This window comes from Mesoplodon mirus (genome assembly GCF_964341445.2).
Source record: "Mesoplodon mirus genome assembly, chromosome: 16".
NCBI lineage: Eukaryota > Metazoa > Chordata > Mammalia > Artiodactyla > Ziphiidae > Mesoplodon > Mesoplodon mirus.
The window spans coordinates 4,731,636-4,758,002 of NC_138992.1; the positions used below are offsets into that span (position 1 = coordinate 4,731,636).

Below are 26,367 nucleotides of genomic sequence, written 5' to 3' on the forward strand. Positions count from 1 at the left end.
CAATCCTAATACTTCTAATATAAATGCACAATTCTCTAAAATCCAGTGGGTCAATAGCAGCAATATATGCATTCACCCAAATTACATCATAAGCATCAAAGTAACTTACAAGATGGTTATGAATTATTCAGATTCAATATGTCAACTTATTTAATTACTAACGAGTTATACTTTTTAAAGCTTTAAATAGGTCAAAATATCTTAGTTATATAGGAATTGAACAAATTACTAAAGAAAATACCATCACTTAAGCACATCGCTGGAAGGATTCACACGGCGTTCTTACTGATAATAAGACCAATGGACTATGTGTTTGTTGTACCTTATGGAAGGCAAAGAACATTTCCCCTTTATCCTCATTCTTACCCGGAGGACAATTAAGCCACTGTCAGAAGGGCTGAAGCTGGGGAGCAGCAAAAGCAGGACTTAACCCTTTGACCCCAGGTCATTCCTGTAATTCCAAGTCCACTGAATTTTTATGGAACTCTGTTGCTTTTTCCTGCAACGTGGAAGGAAAAAAATACCTCACTGTCATTTTGGAGCAATTCGAGTCAAAAAGTATCTTTGTAAAAACTGCTGTTTAAAACAGGCTTATAAACAGAGAGGAAAGAAAACAATAATTAGGAATTAGGAAGGAAAACAATAAACAACAAGGACTGTTGAGGTCTGATATTCAGCTACACAATTTGTACTTGTCTTCTGGACTACAATGGAACAGCTGAGCACTCAGGGGCATTAGATGAGTCCAGTGGTTTTCAAATTTTCTTTATTTTTTTAACTAAGGACTTATTTTTCAAATGAATGCTCTGCAGAACCCATCATAAGGCTGCTGTGAACAGAAAAGCTCTGATGAAGTGGGGTCCTCGCCCACGCTGCCCGTTTCTTACTGTTTAAGGTATCCCCAGGATTTCTCCAAACAGTGATTGAAATCCACTGGTCTGTTCTAACCCAACACTGGCCGCTCTTCTTGTTTGCTCCCTCTATTCCTGAGCACCCCAGGTCGTATGACACAGGGAAGTGTTAACGTTAGTGACTTCATTGTCAAAGAGATCAAATCTCCCGGGTGTGAAGGGGAACTGATACACAATACCTTCTTCCTCTTAACTGAGTGCTGACCCAATTGGAAAATAAGGCAAAATAAGACAAACTAGAATTCAAACTAAGATGTGAGATTTGGTTTAAATCTTTGATCAAGGGGGTTCCCGGACATTGAACTCTAGAATTGACTACTTACTTAATCAGATACAGCCATGCTAGACAAATGTAGGCCTCCCTTGAAGAGCACCTCATCTACTAGGCTTCCCCCAGGGCTGAAGGTGATGGAGATAAATGCCTCTGAGGGAGGACTTGCTACTAAGAGAGGAAGACACCAGGGAAGAACCTAGTTTCTTATCCCAAACTCACCTTTTGCTCAGTAAGTGGGCAGAGAGGAGCTGAGAGTACTATGCTACTGGATGTCCCTCCACGTTGCAGACACATCAAGAGTGGAGAAGCAGTGCTCTCATCCACAGTGTGTACCTTCCTAGAACTTCCAGCCATTGGCTCTAGCTCCACTCAGTGGGACATTATGTCATAAACTCCCCCATGGTAGCCTTGTACAGAGTAGCTCTTCAGGTCCACTGTGACCCTTCATTCTTTCTAAATATCACTTCAGTCAATGACATGGATGGATTGCCCACTAGGTGAAAGTAGCTGGGAATAGAAGATGAGTAATATTCTGTTCCTGATTTCCAGGAGGGGAGGTTGGGGCAAAACAAACTTATAGAGGGAGAGAAACACAAACCCAAGTTTACTTCTTTTATGGCTGGAGCCATGTAGGATCTCTCTGTGATCATTCCACAGTTGCTTGTATGATGCTTCAGTGCTGGAGCCATGTGAAGATGGCAGGCAGCAAGCACATGCCTGTAGAATGGAGCAGTTCCCTGGGTGGGAATGTGACCTAGACCTGGGACTGTCAGTCACCTTCCCCACCCCGTGCCTACCCATCTGTCCAAGCCTGACAATGCTCACTCTATTTTTCTACTGCTGAAGGAACCTCTGTGGGGTGTCGGTAAGAGGGCGGCAGGAACAGCGTTGGACGAAGTCATAGTAACATGAAATCATCTGTGATTTCTATATTTTAACCATTTTGGGTAACAAATACTTGTAGTTCAGCTCACAGTTAGTCACCACAATCCAGTGTGTTGGGACACAAAAATTGGGAACTGCTAACCAAGATAGCAACAACGTGTTGCTGACAATTAAAAGGCCAGAAAGTTAAAATTGTTTTCCTGGAATCACAGCTAGTTAGTTACAAAGCTAAAGGCTAGCACGTGGTGGGGAGTGGGGGTGGGGTTTGATTCCCTTTGTGATTTATAGAGCTGATTTCCTTTTAAAATCTAGGCTTTAACATGGGTTAGAAGCTCAACTCTTCTACCTCCTGGATGTGTGAACACAGGCTATTTGAACTTCCTGAAGCTCAATTCGAAGATTAAGTTCAGTATTAAGACTAGGAATGTGTGGTTTCCAGTGTCAGACTGTGTCTGCATTGCTGATCCACATCTTGCATGCCATGAGACCTGCAAACAAGTTGTTTATCACTCTGGAGTTCAGTCTCCCAGTCTATAAAATGGGGATAAATAATTGTGCTTATCTCATCAGGTTGGCAGAAGAATTAAATAATTAGTACATATAAAACACTTAAACAATGCCTGGTATTTAATAGAGTCAAATAATAAATGTTAGCTGTTTATTAATGCTGTTGTGTTATTATTTTCTTATTGGTTAAAAACAAAGATAGTAATGAAAAACTCACTGAATCACCAAGAAGAGAAATTCAGGGGCCAAAAAAAAATAGTACCAGGCACACAGCAGGCATACAATGAACAGTAGCTACTATTAATAGAATTCTAGATTTTGAGGTCTGATTGAGCTTGCATTCCTTTTTCAAAGAAACATTCAGAATGGTACAAACCAATTCCATTTGTGCATTCTCCCATAACTGTAGCACTGAAGATGACTGATATTTCTATACAAAAATGTGTTTTGCCTTTATGGGTGTGTCTGAATTAAATGAAAAGTTATCAATGTTTACCGCATGCTTAGTAAAAATCAGATTGTATACATATTTCATATAGAGTATAAATAAGTATATTTCTACAGGACATAAATATCTATAGCATGATTATTGTGGTAGTCTAGCAAATCCAAATTCCAAAATTGCGTGAAAGCTCCACAGTTCTTAAGTAGGGGGAAGTGAAGGTAATTTGGACCTTCAATCTGGGGCTATGTTCACCAAGCCCATTTTGTCATGATGCTGCCAAGACCTCTAGAGGATGCTACAATTCATTCATTCATTCATTCACTGTTCATGTAGTCATTGCATTCTGTGTCCTAGGTGTGTCAGGTTCAAAGACAAATAGCATATTGTCTAACCTCAAAGTGTGCAGGGAGGGTTAGAGAGAGAAATTTACAGAAATAATGGTGGTCTAATGAGGTATGTGCAAGGGACCCAAGAGGAGGGAGCAGTTGGAGAAGGTTTACAAAGAACAGGACATTTACCTGATTCTTGGTGGTGACGTTTAGGCAGCAAGGGGACAGGCCCTGAAAAGAAGGTAAAACAGCTAGTGGACTCTGGAGTGAAATAAGAGGCAGCCGCTGAGCCAGGAGATGTGATCAGGGCTCAAGGCCTTGAATGCCGTGCTAAGGAATATGAACTTGATCTTGTAGACAGTGGGAACACACTGGTGCTGCAGATGAAAGGGAAGACCTGGGCAGTGAGACCCAGGAGAAGGATGTGTTAATAATTAAAGTGAGCAATAGAGAAGACTCAAACAAGGGCAGAGGCAAGAGCATTTTAGAACTTTCAAGACTTCATAACTGGTTCTTGGGGTGAGAAAGAAGTCTGGAGACTAGAGGAACTCCCTGGCTTTCTTGGATGTTGGGCAAGGTGGGTCCATTAACAAAGACCAGGAGGAAGAGAAGGACCAGGTAAGGGGGGCAGTAATAAGCTCCTTTCAAGATGCGTTTGTGACGACAGGCAAGCTATCCAATCAGCAGTTTGGAATAGAGCTCTAGAGCCCAGGGCAGTAATTAGATGTAGAGATGCAGACTCATTCGAGAGGCATGTATACAAAGGTCTGATGTGATGGCAAGGTACCTCTGTTAGGTAATAAATGAATGAAAAAGCAAAACTTCTAACGTTTAACAAGTACTTAATATAAACCAGTCACTATACTAAGCACTTTAACTTTATTATTGTCCCCACTTTTCATGTTAGGAAACTAACATTTCAGGTGTTGAGGACCAACTGAGTCACGCTGATAGTCCACGACCGAGGAATAGACCCTATACGACTCCAGATTCTGTGTTCTAACCAAACTTTATCCCTGCACAGCTCCCAGAAGACTTCCATCAAGTTAAAATCCATTTGCAGGTTTCTATGTGGATGACCATTGAGGTTTGAGCTGCATAATCCATAGACACATTTCCAGAGGCCATCAGTGGGTGGGTCCTAATTGAAAAAGATTTTCTTTTTAGTGCACCCTGACATTACACTGGGGCATCACATAAGTCTGTGTTTTACCTGAGTGTTGTTGTTTAATCCTTCACAGCAACTCTAAAAGCCAGATTATTATCATCCCCTTTTTACAGATGTTGCACAGACGATGTTGTGGGGTGGGCCCTGGTCGGGAGCCTTCCGTTGTGAGTTTGCACACAGCCTATGTTCTGCTTACCCTGCGTGAATCCGTCGTATTACTTAGGGTTTCCTTTCTGTTGAAAAGGAGGGATGCTAAAGTGTTCTTTCTTTGTGCTGGGGAGATTGGGCAGGGCTTTTCAATCCACTTCATGCAATTCTAATGGAGGGGGGTGGGGCAGGCATTGGCTGCTCCATGCTGGCTCTGTAGGCCTGGAGGGCCGGCTAATGGGATTTTCTGTGGCAAATCATTCACTTTCTAAAAGTCGTGTTGTTGAGTGTTTATGGGAAATGGCACTGGTTTTGTTTATGATCATCTCCAGCCATATTTTTTTAGGATTTCTCTTTGGATGAACACTTTGACTTCATATTATTTCAGTAATCATATCAAATCAGCCTTATGAAGATTCTCCAACATTTTCTTTACGTCTCTCTCGAAAAATCCACATGCTATTGGTGTCTAGTCTTAAAAGTGAAACTTAATAACATACTTTGTAGATCCCTTGCCCTCTTCCATGGGTCCTGGAGCACTGTCAAAAGGAGGTCTTGGTGATAAGAAAATGCAGTTGTGAGCAGGTAGCAGGACCAGAAATTGGAGGGTTCAGGGGATGTTTGAGGTAAACAGGCTGTGGACTCAGAGCTGTGAGATCTGATGCCTTTATTAATCCTCTGTCTGCTTTCATTTCTGCTTAGTCACAGATAATGGAGTCACTGCAGGACTTGTATTAATGCCTATGTCAAAGTAAGCAGACCTAGCCGAGCTGCTGTCCTCTGCCAGCCATGCTTTTCAAAGGCACACATGGCAGATGAGAAAGGCCTGCCTTCCCTGAGCACCTGAACTTGAGAATCCTTTCTGCTGCGGGCAAAGCAGAGTGACTTGTACAACTCACTAGATTCTTTGAGCCGCAGTCTTCAATCTATGAAATGGGAATTGGAGTTGCTATCACTTCTTTGGTCTGAGAAGAAAGAACTTCAAGGCATAAGTGATAAAAATGAGTAGCCAAGAAATATCCCGAGCATTTTTCAACGTGAGTGTGTCTCTGTGTGTTTTTAGGACATATATGTATATAAGTGCACATATATACACATAGGTATGTATACATATAAAAGCATTGTAGAAGGATGTACAAGAAAGTTATTGGACTCTAGGGAATAGGAAACTTTATATTGTGTTTCCTTTGGTAATACTGAGATTTTTACCATATCTGTATTCTATTTTGAAAACGAATATTAGAATATCTGCCTTATAAGGTGATTGTTAAGCATCCATTGAGATACAGTATGATGGGAATATCTAGATGTTTCATGATTAGTGTATTCTTTCTTGCTCTATAGACCTGGGGAGTCCAACACACACAGCCTGCTATGCACAAGCTTTGCTGGTCTTCCTATAACTGTACTGACTTCTGATCTTAATATAATAGGAAAGATGAGAAATGGGAATATACAAGTTACCCTGAGTGCCTGGCAACCACAGATGTCCTGACTGAATTTTCTGCTTATGAAATGGAAAAGTCTTTTTATGACAAAGCTTGTTGAATGTCTCTGTTACGTTCAAATCAGAAGGGACCTCATAATGTAAAGCCAGGTTTAATTTGAGGCACTGGGGAGTGAAGGATGCTGCTGAGACTTTCTCCAGGGAGTTCTGTGGTGCCCAGTTTCTATCTTCAGGCCTGAATCACTCCTTCCTCATCCTACCAAGGGTGATGGTGGCCAATTGCATATGGCCAAGTCCCTCTCTGGAAATTGCCCTGTCTGGGAGAGCTGCCGACCAAGGTCACACCTCTTCCCCGAGGTAACCCATGCCCAGTGACAGTCAGTGCATGAGTACAAAGACCTGGCCCCTGTCTCAAGGCCAGATAGCTGCAGGTCCAGAGCTCCCCCTGGGATCGACTGAGGTCCCTGTGCCTGCATGACAGCACAGTGTACCTCCTCCCTGTGCCCCACCCTACTCTCCCGTGGCCGTTGCTCCCAAGAGCACACGCCATGACCTTCCTGCAGGCCAATCTCTGTCTTGCAGTCTTTCTCCCAGGGAACGAATCTAAGACCGTCTCAGAGTGAGGTGACGGCAGACCTGAGACTTCCATCCAGGTGTCCTAATTTGTACCACCTTGCGAGCCATGACCCAACTATCATGATGCAGTGGTGAGTGCGAATATAATTCTACCCACCATTGTCTGCCTTCATGGCACCACTGGGGATACAGATGGAGTTCAGGTGGCTCTTGACCCTTATCAGACCTGTCCTGCCCCCACTGGACCAACTCAACCCTCTTAGATGGCAGCCAAGAGAAAAGGAAACAAAGGAAGCAAGAGGCTGCCACATCGACAACTATGCAAGTCAACTCACAGAAACCAAGAGGATGCAATTCCACCAACACTCCACCTGGCGTTTCTCCCAGCAGGACAGGCCAGGAAGCCCTGGATGGACCATGAAAAGACATTTGCTTGCTCTCCTCTTATCCACGTGAGCAATAGCTTCCTACATCCGCAGAATTCTCCAGGTCACTACTCAGTGCCTCCTTTTTTCTGCCCAAACCCATCCTGGTGAGGTTCCTTCTTCTGTTCTTAAAACAAATCCTTCCTGAAATTCACCGCAAGCCAGCCTTCTCTGGTGGGCTTGCACGGAAGTCAGAACGGTCCTGGTCCTTCTTCTTCATCATGTCTGGGCCTCCAAGTAAACTGTAGACTTAGGCATCTTTTCCTCATCAGACAAATGACATGTGTGGAATTCTACTGCTGTCATGCGTCCTACAGCTACCGACACAGTAGGATGTGCAGAGCCTTCTCACACTGCACGGGCACATCCACAGTCTCTTACACTTTCAACACTGGGAATTGCAACTCACAACTACTTCCTATTTTACAGCAAAGCATTTTTCTCCTTCTCAGCACTGTGTGCTATTCATCCGTCAATACAGAGGTCTTTCTAAATGCCTTAGCTCCCTGTGAAAAGGAGCCCACCTCAGTCCGTCCCATGGCTTCTTCTTACAGTGGCAAGAGAAAGAGGCTTGTAAGTGGGTGACATTCAGTGGCCCCAAACCTGTGAGGTCTGTGTTCTCCTCCTCCTCGTCACCATCATCTAATATTATTATTACTATTATTAGTTTAATTTGAACACAGTAAGATAGAGGCTTGGCCGGTTTCAATGGTTTCCCCATACAGAAGGATAGGGAAGACATTCCAACTCTTCTGTTGGCATCTTGAACCGCTTCCCAGTTTTGCTCAGGACCTGGCCACGTGGGATAGCCCTCAGCTTGCGTTTCTGTTTTCCCCTGCAGGGGAGCTTCTACGTGCCCTCTGAGAACTGCATGCAGCATGCTTACAAGTGGCACCGGGAGCTGTGCTTCCTGCTCTTACACGCCTACCGGGGACTCCGTGCCTACTTCCTGACCATCATGAGGGACATCCCTGAGCTGCCACGCATGGAGCTGGGTAAGGGGCTGGGCACAGGGGAAAACTCACCCCAGCAGCCGACCGAACTTCCTCTTTTGGACTGGAGCTCGAGAAAAGTCAGCATGCTTTTGTAAATGTCACAGTAGCAAGCACCGTTTCAGATTTTTTTTTTTTTTTTTGTATTCGACATCCTTCTAGCTGGAGAAAATCTTGGACGTGCCAATGCAGGCAGAAAGGACGCAAGCACCTCGAGTCACATTCATTAACTCATTCATTCATCCACGAAGCATTTATTAAACACCTACTTCCCACCTGGTGCTATGGGTACATAATGTGGAGTTGCTTTCTAAGGGAAAGTGCCTGTTTACAGCCTTTTTCTTAATTAGTCTGTAGTTACTGTATTGCAACTTACAGGAGTATAAAACAGTCCTACATATATATATATGTAGGTATTTCTACATATATATATATATATTTCATCTGGATGATATTAGCAAGCTCTCAGTAATCACCATATTTGGTTTTGGTTTTCTGGGGATGAATTGCTTCTTGTCCATCATCAGACATCATGATCATTGGGCCTCATCCCTCTTGATTGACAGATGGTGGAACTGAATGTCAGAGAGGTGAAATGACTGCTCGGGGTCACAGTGTGTAGCTCAACAAGGCAGAAGCACAGAGATTCTTCAGTGATGCCCGGGGCAGAGTCTTTATATCAGGTCACACTCATTTACAGCAGGTGATGGGTTGTGGTTTTGCTCTAAGTCTTCTGATGAAGCCCTTTGCCCCTAGAACAGAAGCCAGGTCCTTAGCCTGGTATTCAAGGGTAATAACAGTCCTGCTGGGAAGGAACCTCAACTTCCCTCCCTGCACCCTGAGACCTTCCCTGCTGAGATAATCCTGCTCTGGCAGCATTGATGGCCTTGTGCATTATCCGTTATTACATTGAACACACCACACAACAATCATTTATTTGCATGTTTCTCTTCCCCGCTAGACTGGGGGTCTTTGAGGGCAGAAGCCCCCCAGAGCCCTCACAAACAGTGCTTGGCGCACAGGATGAAGGCATGGGGCAACGTTGTTGTTGTTGAATTGACTTCTGGTGCCTTGTTACCATCTGGCTTTGTCAGCTCTAATGCCCCCTTTGAAGCACGTGATCTTGGAGTTGAAATTTTTCAGGCAGTCACAGGAGACCCACATAGTACAGAGCCAGTTTAGCTCAGGGGGAGAATGAAGACAGTGCCTTAGCAGTTGGCTTCTTGCTTCTACTTTTTTTTTTTTTTAACCCAAAGGAACTGAATTTATTTGTTCACTCACTCACCATATTTTTATTGAATGTTTACTGTGTACCAGGCATTGTGCCAGACCCCAAGCTTACAGCCATGATCAGTGATAAAAGTGCATTGTGCCTCGTGGGGTTCACAGAGCTGAGGACAGCTGCTGGACAGGCAGCATGTGCTCATCCGTGAGGACCGCAAGGAACTGAAGGTTTCCTTGCACTCACCTTGGCAACGATGCTTTAATTAAAACCCACGTGTCGGCCACATGCAAGGTCTGACCACAGCCTCATGGAACTACGGGAAAGTTCAAACACAGGCAAAGCTGCGATCGTGAAACCACAAGCGGCCAGAGTCCACCCAGTTCAAGCTGTAAGACGGTGGGGTTGCGGGCTTCTCTGTTGCCAGTGCGGAAGACTGGGACAAGTTGGTGGCGCTGAGCAGTAGTCTTAGCTCTGCTACCCCACTTCCCTGGACTTCTGAACATCCACCTGTATGAAGGACATACAGATCCAGGTCCTAGATGTGTCACACAGACGTGTGTGTACGTGTGCGTGCCTGCATGTGCGTACATACCCGCAAAAGCACAACAGAATGTGGAATCGCTTTGGACCACACAAAGTGAACATGGGGCTCTTCTGTTTCTTAGAAATGCATCCATGGAACAATGTTGACCTTTATCTAGTGTGAAGCCACATGGGTCCAAATCACCCTCTTTATAAACAGGACCCTTTAGACAGAATAGATAAGGAAAGTCCACAGAAGCTATGTTTTTTTCTGTGACTTCAGTGCCGACTTGAAATCTGTGCTCCGTTCATTCCGTTAACAAATTCTGCATTTCAGTGTGTGTCCATTTAATTGTGTGGGTTTTTTTTTCTTTCCTAGAGTCACTTGCTGTTGAAGAAACACTCTCTCAGCTGTGCTCAGAGCTACAGGTAATTAGGAAACTGACTCCTTAGTTCTGAATGGCAGTAGTTATGTGGGGCAAACATAGTTGCTTGCTTGGTGTAGAAATCAGAGATGAAAAGACACGACTGGTTACCTCACATTAGATCTTAAACTGAAGAAATACTCTTCCATCCACTGCCCTAAATCATTGTGTCTCTTAGACACCTGTTGTGTGCCTGGCCATGTGCTAGATATTTTGAAAAACACCAAGCACGTTAACAGGTCTTGGTTTCCCTGACATTCACACTTTTTATTTGTCTATTAGCCATGCATCTAACAAACGTTTATTGACTACGGGCTATGTGCTTCTCACGGAGGGTGACAGAAACCTTGCACCTGTGCTCAGGTGACTCACACATGGCAGGAGGCTAGCTTCCATGAAGATGATGATTTTGAAGACAGTGCTTTGCATTTGCCAAAAGTTCATCAATCACGTATTAAGAGTATGTGCTTAATGAGTACTTGGCCAATGCATGCTGTTCTGTTATTTACAATCTCTGAAACACTTTCACATCCCATTGCATTGGATGGTCTGGGTGAGCACTGCTTTCCTCATGTAACAAGAGTCAGATGAGATGGAAAGGAGTGTGTAGCTCAGGGTCGGGGACACAGCTAATCCATGCTCAGAGCAGGACTCATGAGACTGTCTCATTGCCAACTGACGTTTCTATCTTTTAAACCAGTGTTCCTCATCCCTGGCCTCTCAGTAGAAACACATTTGGACTTTAGACGCACCCTGGCCTGGGTCCCATCTAAACTGGTTAAAACAGAGTAGATGTGAGTAGAGCTCAGGGATTTGCATTTTCATCACAAGTTCCCCAGAGGAATCAAAACCACAGTGAGAGCATCTCACACCTGTTAGAATAGCTCTCATCAAAAACACAAGGGGTGAGTGCTGGCGAGGATGTGGAGAAAAGGGGACCCTCGTGCACTGTTGGTGGGAATGAAAATCCGTGCAGCCACCGTGGAGAACGGTATGGAGGCTTCTCAAAAAATTAAAAAATAGAACTGCCCTACGATCTAGCAATCCCAGTTCTGGGTATTGATTGGAAGGAAATGAAATCACTATTTTGAAGAGGTATCTGCACCCCCATGTCCATTGTAGCATTATATACAATAGCCAAGACATGGAAAAAACCTGAGTGTCCACCCAAATGCGTAAAGAAAATGCAGTGTGTCTGTACACAGTGGAATAGTATACAGCCATCAAAAAGAAGGGATACTTGCCATTTGTGACATGGATGAACCTTGAGGGCATGATGCTAAGTGAAATAAGTCATTCAGAGAAAGACAAATACTGTATTATCTCACTTATATGTGGAATCTAAAAAAAAAAAAGCTCATAGAAACAGAGACCCTATTGGTGGTTGCCAGGGGGGATGGGGAGAGGTGAGGGAAATGGACGAAGGTGGTCAAAAGGTATAAGCCTCCAGTTATAAGTAAGTTCTGGGGATACAGCATGGTGATTATAATTAACAATACTGTATTATATATTTTAAATTTACCAAGAGAGTAGATCCTAAAAGTTCTCATCACAAGGAAAAGAAAATTGTAACTATGTGAGGTGATAGGTGTATTAAGTAACCTTATTGTGGCCATGATGTCGCAATATATACATGTATTATTATGCTGTACCCCTGAAACATACAAATGCACCAGGGGTTCCCCCACTGCAGCCTGCGAGTGCAGGGGGAGACATGGATATGTCCCCATGCGTTTGGCCACAGGCAGACACAGGGGAGCATCATGGTCTCTGAACCACTAAGGGGTGGGCTGGGGACCTGAACCCAAGGCCATCTGCGAGGCACTGCAATACTGATGCATCTGGTCCCTGCAGTGGTTCAGGCCGCAGCTCCGGCTGCCAATGAGTTCTTAGATATATTTCATGAAAACCTAGCGGGTTGCCTGCTTCCTTTGGTACTGCAGGAAAAAGGTCCCTGGTTTTGAGTGACAGTGTTGCCTCAGGCTTTATTTGGTACAAAGCAACCAAATTAGCTGACTGCTGCAGGGATGCAGCTGGGTGACATGGAGGGAAAGGGGGAGTCGGGGAGGAGCACAGCCTGTGGTTTGCTAAAGGGCTGGCCTGGTGCTGGGAGTGAAAGAAACGGAGCTTCCTCCCTGCCCCCCGCCCCCGCAAAAGGCACATTCACAGCCCACAGAACTTTTAGAGGCAGGACATCGCCACCTAGTGGTCAACCAAGCACATGGTCACAAAAGCATCCATCTCAAGGATGGATTGGACAGTGGAAACTGTTTCAGGTGATTTAAGACAATTTGAAAGCATAGAGCTCTACAGTCACGGAGTAGTTCATCTGCACCTTTACTCTGTGTGAATCTTATACACATTTCTTAAGCACCTACGATGTGCCAGCTACTCTGCTGTTTGCTGGAAATACAACAAAGATGGCAGAGAGCTCCCCAGGACTACCAGCCTAGGGTGAAACAGATTTGTTCACGCATGAGGCAGGAGCTGTCAGTAGCATCAGTGCTGGACCAGGAAGTGTAAGACGAGGGGCCTCTGTGAGCCCCGGAGGCTCTAGGTGACATAGGAGTGAGGCAGGGAGGGAACAACCATGCAAAGCCAGGGCGAGACTCGACCTGTCGGAAGCACCATGGGGGCTCGGGGCCCAGGACGGCTGCAGAGGGAGCCTTTGAAGCCAGTTTTGGGGGTCTGGGCTGGAAAGGTGATTGGAGCCCATGATCAGGATCCCCGCTGTGCAGCCTGATTAGAAAAGGGATGGCTTGTGCTCTCCATAACAGGTGGAAAGGTTCTAATGAAACTCAGCCACGTGCTTTGGTACAGCAAACAGGTTCAAATCATGTTGAGTGTCTACCAGACAGCAATGGAAAAATCCTGGTGTCTGGGTCCTACCCTCAGAGATGGGCCCAAATGCTTTATGGTCTCCCAGTGGTTCAGTGTGCAGCCAGGACTAAGGCCCATGGTGAGAGAACGCGGCTAGCTCAGGGCGTATAAAGCAGGCTCTCCTCCACCTGACACCTGCTTACCTTGAAGACGCAATGCAGGCATCACCTCCTCCGGGAAGCCTTCCATGACCCTTTCACAGCACTCAGGACCTGTCTCTTTCATAGTACTTTGTAGGTCTAACTATCAAAATAAATAGCTGTAACTGGACCATGTGCCCCTTCCAGGACTGGACGTATTTATCTTTGGCTTCCCAGAGCTCAGCATACTCCAAGCTCAGACTTCAGTAAACAGAGCAAGGGGTGGAGGTGGTGACTAAATGAGCCAAGGAGCATGGCTAGCCCCAGATGAAAAGCACGGCAGGGGGTGGCTGTATATTTTTCAGGAGCTTCACCTGAAATGGCACTGGGTCCAGACTGCCTCCTTGTCAGTGTGAAGGGCTTCTCTTTTCCTTGCCAGAGAGACCCTTCCACACCCATCATCTGTAACTGAACAGGCCCAGGCCCCTGTGAGAGCAGGAAAGTCCTCTTGTGGCTTAATTAGAAGCTTCCTTAATCTTATCTAGAACCATTGCTGTAATCAACTCGGGGAAGAAAATAATGCTCCCAAAGACACATTTAATGAATGGCTTTTCCTTTCCTCTGGGGGCTGAGCTCAGGATTCACGCTGTGTTTGCCAGTATTGCTGGAGTGGACAGTGGGGAGAGCCGTGGGTGTCAGGGCGAGAAGGCCAGTAAAGGAAGTCCAGTTCCTAAGGCACGGGTGCCTCTCACCGATGCACCGGCTGACTCAATAAAGAGTTACCGAGTTTCCATCATCCATCAGCCACGGTGTAGGTACCGAGAATATTGAGAAGGCTAAAGCTCGGGGTGCAGGCAAAGGAGGGTACCAAAGCACCCTATGGCAAGTGGTGCCTGAGAGTAGTCTGTGCCAGGTCAAGTCGACCGCAAGGACAAGGGAGGCTAGGCTTACACGCGGAACACAGTAGAAGTTCTGAAAGAACCATCAGGAACGAGAGGGACTGCACGGGCTTCTGAAACAGTTACCTCGTGGAGAACAGACAAGTCCAAAGTGGTGAAGAAAGGGAGAAAGGAGATTGGAAGAGGTGGTAGGCATTCCAAGGAGAACGTGCAGCCCGATCAAGGCCCTGGTGCTTGGAAAGAGCTGTGTGTTCAGGTTGCTGTGGCTGGAGCCATGGGCAGCACTGGGCCAGAGGGGAGGTAGCCAGAGGGAAGGCCAGGAACATTGTCAGGGGCAGAAAGGTGTCTGGTGTTGATGCAGGAGCTTGGCGTCTATTAGTGAGGGTAACGTGTTGGAGAATGTGAAGGTAAGGCACTAATAGACCATCTAAAAGCCTTACTCTCCAGCCTAGAGGTTTCCAGTGGCCAGTCACATCCCCTACTCTCCCCAGCCCAGTCCTTCCTTTTCTGCCTCTTAACTCTTTGGGCCATGGATTATGGGACTGAACCAAGAGTGGACGTTCCATGTCTGGTCCCCGTCTCCCAACAGAGCCAGTGATGGAAACAGTGCTTCCATCAGAAGACAGGGTCATTCTCTCATTTTGGAGTTTTGTAGCTTGTGTTGTCTTTGTTACCAAAGACTGATCTTTCCTCTTGGAAGGAGCAGCTTAGAGATGCTACAGGTGAATGATGCCTTGTACCCGGAAGCTAGTCATTAATTACAAAGCTGCAATACCCAACAATTAAAGAGCCCTACAGAGGGTCAAATTGCTTCTTCTCTGCTTTTCTTTTCTTTTTTTTTTTTTTTTTTTTTTTTGCAGTACGCGGGCCTCTCACTGCTGTGGCCTCTCCCGTTGCGGAGCACAGGCTCCGGACACGCAGGCTCAGCGGCCATGGCTTACGGGCCCAGCCACTCCGTGGCACGTGGGATCTTCCCGGACCGGGGCACGAACCCGTGTCCCCTGCATCGGCAGGCGGACTCTCAGCCACTGCGCCACCAGGGAAGCCCTTCTCTGTTTTTCTTACTCTCAGATGCTTCGCTCCACCCAGCATGCCTTACACTAGCATCAGCCTTTAGTCCAGGAAGAGTGAAGGGAACTTGCAGCGTTTCAAGCGAGGCTTTGAACTTAGTCCCCCCATACATTGTTACACCCAATAAAGGGTTATTTGCTTTGCACACTCATTTTGCAGATGAAGAAACTGAGGCACCTGGCAAAGAAGGAGCTCAGAGATGGGTATGAAACAGCAATGGTTATGTGTCCTGCTGCGTCTTCCAAGACAGACACATGCCCACCACTCTTTTTTTTTTCAGTGTTCTTAAGTTGACTTTTTAAGCATATTAAGGATAGGGATGGTATAAACCTATTTTTATTGAAATACAGTTGATTTACAATATATTAGTTTCAGGTATACAGCATAGTATTTGATATTTTTACAGATTATACTGAATTTAAAGTTATAAAATATTGGCTATACTTCTTAGGGTTAACCCACCTTCCTATCTCCTCTGGTAAATGAGGCTCTCTGCAGGCAGAGACACTCCTCTTTTTTTTAACATACCTTTACTGAACTTCACTTTATTTATTTGCCGCGCCCTGCGGCATGCAGGATCTTAGTTCCCCGACCAGGGATTGAACCCGGGCCCCCTGCATTGGGAGTGCGGAGTCTTAACCACTGGACCACCAAGAAAGTCCCAAGAGACACTCTCATTCATCTTTGTGCTCCCATGTATTCTAAACATGTGCCTGGGATATGAGAGATGCACATTAAATTCTTGGTGGGTAAGTGATGAAGCGTAGAACTCAGTGTTAGGCTTGGACCACTGGTTCTCTGGCTGTCCTCAGAGATGTGATCTCTCTTCTCACCTCTCCACAATGAAAGTTACCCCCAGGCAGACAGCTCTCATCGTTCTAAACTGAAGCTAGCCAAAAGTTCCCCCAAGGGCTCCCGACCTCTGTAGGCTGGGTCCTTCAAGCTTTTGTTAAGACAACCTGGGATCCTCCTTAAGAAATTTGGAGTGATGGGGAGAAGATGGTGGCGGGTCTATTGAGCACGGCCATGTGGAAATCACCTAGCAAGTTAGATGCTGTGAGGTTATAAAGGCTTGATTGTTTCTCGGGAGATGTTTTACGACGCCTACTCTGTAAAGGCAGCGTAGTGCCATGGCTTTGTGGTGAGATGGTCTTACAGTTGAATCTCAGCTTTGTGTGACCTTGGGTGTGCTATTTAATCCTCTCATTTAATTTTTGTATACAATGATGGCTACAATAACTCTACCAAAGGTTCATGGTGGGGATTAAATAGGAAAGGGCATATAAAAACACCTAGTGTTCTACCTGCCAACTAGTAGATATTAATAAGTGGAAGCCATCATGATGGTCGAGTACTGAGTTCAGAATGTAATAGGATGCAGAGGAGAGTCCAGAGAAAGGAGAGGGATTCGTTAAAAGCAGAGAAGCCAGTAAGGGCTTCAGGAGGAAGACGGCAGTAGCTTCATGGAGCAGAGGTCCTTTACTGCCACCCTTTTGCCTCCCCAGATGTTGAATAATCCCGAGAAGATAGCTGAGCAGATAAGTAAGGATCTTGCCCAGCTGGCCTCCCACCTGATGGCTCTGTGGACCCAGTTCCTGGACACGGTGACATTACACTCCCAAGTGACCGCTTATCTCACCCAGGAGCATCACACCTTGCGGGTAAGGGGTTAAATGGTATCAGTTCTCTAATCATGCACCAGTGATCTCTCAAGGAAGCTTTACAACAGTTGGTTCATTGGGCAGAATTAAAGTCAGGATGGACTTCTTCAGACCCAAGTGCTAGCCCTGCTCCACCGTGAACTTGCGGTGAAACTTGATGAACTTCCTTCGGCTTTCACGTCTTTGCTCTACTGTTCAAAAAATACCTTCCTTGGCTACCAAGGGATAGCAGACCCATCTCAGTGATGTGACGAAGTGCTTTGACAGTGTCTCAAAGAAGTGTCTTCACATCTACTCCATTGTTCCTAGCACATTTTTTGCCACCAGCCTGAGTGCACAGTGGTGGGTACTAATGCCTAATAAAAGATGTTGGTCTTCTCATTCCCAGCAAGAGGACCAAATAGCTAAGTCTACAAAGAGCTTAGCGGACACACTTGCATGACTGGCTTTGCACATTCTATTTCACCTGCATTTATTTACGGCCTCTGTTTTCAAGGGTCTCATATTCTAGTAGAAGAAATAAGACCTAAATGTAAAAACGGCAGAATGCAAGCCAAGAGCAGATGCATAAACATGCATCCAGTTGTGTCCATAAATCAGGTTTGTGCTAAGAACCAGAAATAGAGAGGGCAGCGGGGGGTGGGTAGAAATACTAGTGTTTCAGAACCTCTGGGTTGTGGGCTAAGCTCTCCCTGATATTAATATATGTTACTTCCCTCGTTGAGCCTTAATTTCTTTTTAAAAAGTCAAGGCTAGGGACTTCCCTGGTGGTCCAGTGGTTAAGACCCTGTGCTTCCACTGTAGGCAGCATGGGTTCGATCCCTGGTCGGGAACTAAGATCCCACGTGCTGCATGGTGTGGCCAAAAATTAAAAAAATAAAAAAAAAAAAAAGTGAAGGCCAAACCCACCCAGTGAGTTACATTGTTTATACTATTTTATTCCTCAGGTCCGAAGGTTTTCCGAGGCCTTCTTTTATATGGAGCACCAAAAACTTGCAGTCTTGACCTTTCAGGAAAATCTGTAAGTAACCAGTTGCACGCCCACATCGTGAACCCTAGGCGCCAAGGACATTCTTGTTCAAAGTTATTTCTTCCCTTCATCTCCAATCATGAAGGAGAGAAGTCTGCCCACCTCTGCACTTTCAGGTGCATTCTCTCTGAAGGCAAAAGAGTCAGACAAATTGCAGAGGCAGGAGCTGGCAGGTGTCAGAGAAGATCAATAGCCAAAGTTTTTTGTTGTTGTTGAGTATCCTTATGGTTCTGTAGACAGAATCAAGACTTCCTAGGTCCCTGAAGACATCTGTGCTGAGTCCTCTTTGCAAAATGAATAAGAAGCAGGTGGTGTGGGCACAAGCTATGTCAGAAAAAAAAAATTCACCTGAGACTTTGCAGCAGCTATGAAATGCATTTAGCATATGAATTAAGGCTGAACTACCTAATTAGGAGGACAGATGAATATCTAAGTTTGGCTTCCTCCGGAAAAATTTTTAAAATATTCAGAAAAGTCGAAGGGTTGACAAAAGATGAGGTCATTGTCTCTCATTGTAGATTTCCCTTGTGGGCACAATCATTGCTTCCTCCAAGATGTCTGGCCGTAGCTACACAAGTCCAAGCATTTCTTCTGGTTTCTGAATAGTACGTTTGCCTCCAAACTAAATGTGGATGGAATAATGTTTGAGATGCTATAGTAAATCCAGCAGGAGAAACACTTGAAATCCATCCATCACTTAGGACAGACCCGAAGATCTTTTCACCTTCATCTTTATAACCTTATTTTCTCCCCACACTTAATTCTAGTTGGAAAGTTACAGCAATGTTTTTGTTTGTTTGTTTGTTTGTTTTTTGCGGTACACGGGGCTCTCACTGCTGTGGCCTCTCCCACTGCAGAGCACAGGCTCCAGACGCGCAGGCCCAACGGCCGTGGCTCACGGGCCCAGCTGCTCCGTGACACGTGGGATCCTCCTGGACCGGGGCACGAACCCGTGTCCCCTGCATCGGCAGGCAGACTCTCAACCACTGCGCCACCAGGGAAGCCCCAGCAATGTTTAAGTTTGCCTCATGGATTCTGAAATTGAGAGGGGCACCAAGGAAAACATCTCTCATGTTAAAATGGCTTTTCTAGAAATATCTATAGTCACTCACTCATGCATTCATTCATTCAGTCCAGCCCCCTGCTAGAACCAACTGTATTTTTTTAAAATGAAAATTGGGAGAGTTAATTTGGCAAATAGAAACATCACTTTGAGGACCACTGAGCAAAGCACTGCAATTCAAGACTACTGCAGGAAGTCTAATTCCAAATCATCACAACGATATGTAAACCTCAGACTGCCAGGCCCTGGCTGCATTCCCAAGGAGTGTGAACACACAAGGAGGTGACAGACACATAGGCAGCTAGTGTCCTGGAAGAGTTTTGTTGGAATGACAACCACTTGTACAAAGTACAGATGATATGGTATCCGGGAGACCTGGGTTCAAAATCCTGCTGCTCTACTTGCCACAGATCCTTGAGAGAATTAATTTTCTGTTTGTTTGTTTGTTTGTTTTTTCCCTGAAGCTCACCTAGTCTTCGTTTCCTTAAAATGGGTAGGATAATAGCTGTGAGGATCACATGAGAACATCCATGCACAGGACCCGACCTGGGGCAGCTGCAGACTCTGCTCAGAAAGAGTTAGGTGATGCCTGATGACTTAACACAAATGTTTGCTCTTCACATAGACACTGGGGATGCAGCAGGGAACAGAATAAAGATGTTCTCCCCGTGGGTCACTCATTCTAGTGGAGAGACAGACAAGAAGCACATGATATCATTTCAGATAGTGATCAGTAAAGAAAAACACATCAAGGTAAGGACATAGAAAATTATGAGAAGAGGTATGGCCAGTGTCCTCATGAATGTTTCACAACTAGCTCTCAGGAAAGCAAAAACAAGCAAAAAAACTCCAGTCTGTAGTGTGTGCCAATTTCCATGTGTCGATGCTCCCACCATAGTCAATTTCAAGCTAGGGATATGTTAGCACTGAATGTGGATTCAGGAAGAGATGTATACAGCTGGCTCTTGCAAGCCAATATCAACTGGCTCCAACACAGCACTGGATGTGGGAGAAGGAATGTTTTAGCCAAAGAGAAAAAAGGAAGTCTTTCTGAGGATGTAGCATTTGGGCAGAGACTGGGGTTTTAGCAAGCCATACCCTGATATGGGAGAAGACTCTTTAGTCAGAGGGAATAGTTGGTGCAAAAGTTCTTGTATGGGAACACAAAGTGTTTGGAAGCAAGTGTAGCTAGACTGGAGTGAGCAAGTAGGAGACAGGGGGGTAGGACCGGGGAGGACCAGGATGAGGAATTCAGACTTTGTGCTATGGTAGTTATAACGAATGCCTTAAACACCTGGCAAGTGACCATGGTGGTGAGACCTTGGATTTCAAATCTCATATACCTGTTTTGAAAGCTTGATCCTGTAACTTATACTACTTGGGACATCAAACTAGTTACTGCTTAGCTTGTGCTTAGATGTAAAAGGGAGATTCCTTTATTCAACAAGTATCTATTTGGTGTTGACTGTGTGCCACATACTCTTTGGGGTATTGGATACCCAGCAGTGAACAAAACAGACATATTCCCTATGTCATGGAGCTCATCTTTTAGTAATGGAAAGCATATGCATAAGTAAATATACACTAATAAATATATACATAGATATAAATATATGAATATATATATAAATAAACATAATATGGCAAACGTAGTAAGTGCTATGGAGAAATAGATCAGCGTGACAGGCACAAAGCATGCTATTTCAGAGCTGTCAGAGACAGGCTTCCTAAGGAGACACTTGAAAGGAGCTCTAAAGCAGGGGGAGGGATTGAGCCCTGCAGATACCTAGGAGATTATAACATTTGCCCCATAGTGTAACTTCAGAGCTTAGAGAAATGTGTTACCATTCAATTAAGAGTAGATATTAACCTACAGTAGAAAGCATACACTAGAATAGCAGTGATGCTATTTAGGAAGAGGTAAACGATTAATTAGGTCATTAAAATAAGAACTATAGAATCAAGAGGGATATTTTATTTCAGACTGAGAGAATTACTGGAGGACAGGTCCTAAGGGCTGTGAACAGAATTAAATTGTAGATTGAGGTAGTGAACAGATGCTCTGCAATGCTGGCGACTGTGCATGAACACGGGGGTACTCATCTGGTGGTCAGAGCTGGAGGGGAGGGTGCAGCTGCAGGGAGCTCATGCTGTTTGCATAGGGGACAGGACCATCCTCCCACATCAGGATGGACAAGTGAAAGTTCGCTGTCAAGACCCTTCTTGTTCAAGCACACACTAGAGCGTATTTCTCAAATGATAGGTCACAGTCATTTAGTGAATGGTGAGATCACCTTAGTGGATTTACAACGGCCTTTTTTAAATGACATAGGATAGGATAGGATAGGGTAAGGTAAGATAGGTAGTAGTAGTAAGAAGTGTTTCTGAAACTTTCGTTTCAGCGTGTGTGTTTCTGGGAGTGTGCGTGGTTGTACTCCGTGGCCATGTAAAATGAAGACCATTTCTTGCCATGGGTTGCACTGTTTAAAAAAGTGTTTTAAAATGATTTAGAACTGGTTAGTAGCAAAGGTGTGTTTTATTGTTCCTCTTTCTGTTTTTACCAATGCCAGCCAGTGCTTTTCACACAGTAAGGAAGTGTTCAAAGAAAGTTTATTGAATGAATGAATGTGAAAATGTTGATGAGTATGAAGACCTATACTGATGACTTAATTTCTGTAAAATGATCATTGAGATGTCACTCTTTTATGATTTCTATAGTAATAATTGTAACACCGTCTCCTTTTTAAAAATCATTTATTCTACAAGTTGCTATGTATATAGAGTTGAACACAACAGGCACTTCACCTGCCTTCCTGGTGCTCATAAGTCTATTGAGAAGCTTCTGGTAAGAATCTGTGCTAAATACTTCACACACAGTGGCTCATTTAATGTTCACACTCAGCCCCTGAGCAAGGAACTGTTATTATCCCCACTTTACAGAAAAAACTGGAGAAACCTGGGCTCAGAGAGAGGTTAAGTAACTTAGACCACACAGCAAGCAAGTGATGCAAACATGGATCTGTCAAAGTCCAGATCCCATACTCCTAGCCTCCCTGCTATGGCTACGCTATATAGCATTGAACCATTATCCTAAAGAATACACCAGAAAAATAGAATGTAGATTTTTCGACCTGTAAATAGAAGTATCTGTATGCTGTTGGGCTGTACTCCAGGAGTCAGGATAAACCTGACCTTAAAATAAAAATGAAATGAACAAGGCCCTATATGATCTACACAGCAGATCTCTAGAACTTCTTCATCTTACTTCATTGAAACTTTATGCCCCGTGATGAGCAATTCTCCATTTTCCCCTCTCCCAACCCCTGGCAACTACCCCTCCCCTCTTTGATTCTATGAATCTGACTAGTTTAGATACCTCATGTACAGTGGAGTCATGCAGTGTTTGTCCCTCTGTGACTGGCTTATTTCATTTAGCGTAATGTTCTCAGTCCATCCCTGTTGTCACAGATTGCAGAATCTTCTTTTTCAAGGCTGAATAATATTCCATTGTCCCACATTTTCTCTATCCATTCATCTGTCCATGGGCAATGAGCTTGTTGTCATATCTCGGCTGTTACAAATAGTGCTGTTCTGTGCATAGGAGTGCTAATATTTCTTAAATATACTGATCTCAATTATTTGGGATAAATACTCAGAAGTGGGATTGCCAGCTCATATGGTATCTCTATTTTGAAGTTTTTGAGGAACTTCCATACTGTTTTCTATGGCAGCTGCACCATTTTGCCTTCCCCTCAACAGGGCACAAGGGTTTCAGCCTCTCCACATACTCACCAACACTTGTTTGTTCCAATAATAACCATCCTAACAGGTGTGAGGTGGTAGCTCACAGCGTACATGCCCTGGAATTTTTAGTTATTTGTTAACACGTGAGAAGCATTGTTTGAGGCGTGAGGTCACATTCACAATGTCTGTATACTACCTTCCAGCAAGAGAGAACTCCCTGCCTAAAATAACTTAGTTTTGACTCTCCAGCACCTATCCTGTTGTATTATAATTACCTGATTAACTACCTAACTTATTCATGACTCTATAAGTTCTTTGGGTCCAGAATCAAGTTTCAATCCTCTAGGTTTACTCCTTACCCTTGTGCACACCATCCTATGCATGTTGGTGTTCAATCAATATACTTCATTAATAAGCTGAAAACTGGACCAAAAATTGATGATAGCTGAGAAGTGCAGAACTGATTGCAACAAAATTCCATTTAAATATACAGACAGAGGTCCAAAGAATGATGAATTTGCAACGGCCTTCATGGCTTTGAGGGAGAGAATAAATTGCTTCTCTTTTTCTTTCATAGGTTAAAATCCAATTGAGAAATAAGAGGCAAATGAAATATACACATTTAATATTTATGTTAAATATACATATATAAAATAGCATATGTGCATATATGTCCATCTTCATCATATTTCTTACTGAGGATGCTGGATTACAGAAGTTGCCCTAGCCTGTGCAACGTTCCACAGCTACAGAACTGTTCTCTGTGGGCAGATAATCTAAAGGGCTGGAGAGTGAGTTTGGGACTTCCAGAGTCAGGCTGCTCTAAAAACATCTGCAGTTGGACAAAGAGACAGAAAGACAGACAGACAGAAAGTAGCTATGCGTGCTCAATTCTTCTCCCAAACTCACCAACCCGATAAGAGCATCATCTCTGCTTGGGCAAGAGTGATTGAGCTGGGGCTTCCCTGGTGGCGCAGTGATTGAGGGTCTGCCTTCCGATGCAGGGGACACGGGTTCGTGCCCCGGTCCGGGAGGATCCCACATGCCACGGAGTGGCTGGGCCCGTGAGCCATGGCCACTGAGCCTGCGCATCCGGAGCCTGTGCTCCGCAACGGGAGAGGCCACAACAGTGAGAGGCCCACGTACCGCAAAAAAAAAGAGTGATTGAGCTGGCATGGAGAAAAATGATGGATTGTTAATAATTTTCCCCTCATGGGGGGAAAAATAAACTCTTGCCATTTTGCAGGGACTTGAGGAGAAGGGAGTAAACATTTTCCACCAGCCCAGCCTTTGAACTAGGAATACTATTTATTTCAAATTCTGGAATCATATTGCTACTCGTGGAGTGATACCTGGGTCATGGAGGAGGAATAAGGGGCCTTTTAAAATCCTATGTGCAGGAAACCAAAAATATGGCTCCTGAACTAGGGGAATTTATACCCTAATTAAGGATCCTGTTGTCCACACAGCAAGCAGTAAAAAAGCAATTTTAGATGGTTCTGAATTCAAATGCCACCAAATATGATTAAGACCCTAAGTGCTATAGGTAGTTAGAGAAATAGGAGTAAAGTATATATAGATTTAAGTATTTCTTCCAAAACACTAATTTACGATTCCTAGCCATTTAGAAACTCAGCATACATTCCACTAGAATGGTATTATTACATTCTACTAATTGGTATGTGATAAATGCCCTGGTGTTTTGACTAAACACACAATCCATGTCCTGATCAGCACCCAGAACAGTTCTGATTCAAAGCAGACTAGGGCTTTGGGGGCTGGGTAGGTAGCTGGGAAGAAAGGGAGGGTAGACAGACAGAGGGGAATTGTTAGAGTCTACTGAACATTTTCTGAATGTCTTGGGATAAGAGGGATGGAGCAGTAAGTTTAAAACCTTTAAATCTTCCTTGAATGCTCATCGGGTCTATGTTCCCCAGGATCCAGACCCACAGCCAGCTGTCTCTGGATGTCCGGAATTCAGAGTACCTCACCACCATGCCCCCGCTGCCCGCAGAGTGTCTGGACATTGACGGTGACTGGAACACTCTGCCCGTTATCTTCGAGGACAGATATGTGGACTGCCCTGCCACAGGTGTGTCTTTTCCTTTTTTGCTTTGGAAACCTCAAGGGTAGGGCTTACCACTGGGTTCCCATCAGTTGCTCTGTTTACATCCCAGCAGCCATGGGAACAAATCAGTGAAGTATTTGTCAGTTCCTAGAGGAGAAGCAAGGTTAAGGTTAAGCTTGTTATTGGAAATGACTTTGTTGCCTTGAATGGACAAAGCAATGGAAGCAAAGTACACTTATAGTAAAGACTCCCTTTTGGACTTCTGGGGTGGAATTGTATTTAGTGCTTCAGTGTTTTCACCTGTAAGTTGGGAACCAAATTCTCCCCCTCACCAGAGTCCCCTGAGAGTCAGATGGAGATCTTTTCTTATCTCAAATGTACAATTTAAGTATAAATTCATTTCTGGTTGAACCTAAATGGCATTCGGTTGACATTCCTATGTGGTGCTTGCTTTATGGAACGAGCCAGGTAAAGTATTTGAGAAAGTGGGCACGTAAATATATGGATTAATGGATGAACAGCTCACTTCAGGGGGAAGAGGTAACGTGTGTGTGTGTGTGTGTGTGTGTGTGTGTGCAGATTGCAATCTGTTTTGCTGGGGCTGCACAGAGTTTGTTAATGAACTGATCCATCAACTGGAAAGAGCCTAGTGCAAACTGTAGAGCGAATGCCTGTTCCCTGTCCCCTGCACAGCCCTGCTCATGGAAACACAACCTCTTACAAATGACAGACCTGAAAGAGACCCATGATCCCTTAAAGGACCACACTATGCCAGCCCCTATGCTGGAGGTTTTATGAGCTTTATCTCTTTAACACTATAAACAGCCTCAGAAGCCCTATTTAACAGAGAAAAACTGAGGCACAAAGAGGGTAAATATTAATCAAAGATGACACAGCTTGTAAAAGCCAGCATTCAAAGCCAATTCACTGCAATGCCAAAGCCCATGTCTGCTTGTCATCTCTTGGCAAAATATTTTTAAACCATTCTATTGGTGTGCCCATAATTAAAGGAGGGGCCACTTAAATTTCAGAGTTTCTGCAATCTGAGATTTGTAGGATGTTTTAAAAAGTCTAGGTGACTTCCAAGGACTGCAACGTTGCAAACAAAGGATGTTATTCGGTTTTTGGTTGTACCCTGACATCTAGTGTCTATGCTGTGTATGACGGCTTGACTGCGTGTGAGCTCCAGAGATGGCAGCCAACCAGCTGCTCAAAACAATCTCAAGACTCCCTAATGGCCTATATAGGAAAAGAATCTAAACAAAAAAATAAAACAGTGGATATATGTATATGTATAACTGAGTCACTTTGCTGTACACCTGAAACTAACACAATGTTGTAAATGAACTATACTCTAATAAAAGTAAAAAATAAACAAATAAATAAATAAAAGTTGGCACCCATCTCAAAAAAAAATACATAATATATATTGAAAGAAAAAACAAAAAAGCTCAGAACATTGGATTGAGACTGTGTGTGTGGGCCAGTCCCCTTTTTTCTGTTTGGTGTATATGGAAATTGAATAATATATCATACAGCTTTCTCAAAAGAGCTGTGTTACAGGCACTTATCCCAATTATGCATATTGGGAGG

General features: G+C 44.4%; 1 protein-coding gene across 1 annotated transcript in view; it reads left to right on the forward strand.

Annotated features, from left to right (window-relative positions):
• FAM135B (family with sequence similarity 135 member B) overlaps positions 1–26,367 on the forward strand; it is a gene marked incomplete at both ends in the record, with an annotated part of 167,052 nt that overhangs the window by 121,559 nt on the left and 19,126 nt on the right. Inside the window, 5 exons of the mRNA XM_082600938.1 lie at positions 7,956–8,109; positions 10,233–10,282; positions 16,714–16,869; positions 17,817–17,890; positions 24,644–24,798. Coding sequence (XP_082457064.1) covers positions 7,956–8,109; positions 10,233–10,282; positions 16,714–16,869; positions 17,817–17,890; positions 24,644–24,798 — 589 coding nt within the window. The remainder of the gene's footprint in view (positions 1–7,955; positions 8,110–10,232; positions 10,283–16,713; positions 16,870–17,816; positions 17,891–24,643; positions 24,799–26,367) is intronic.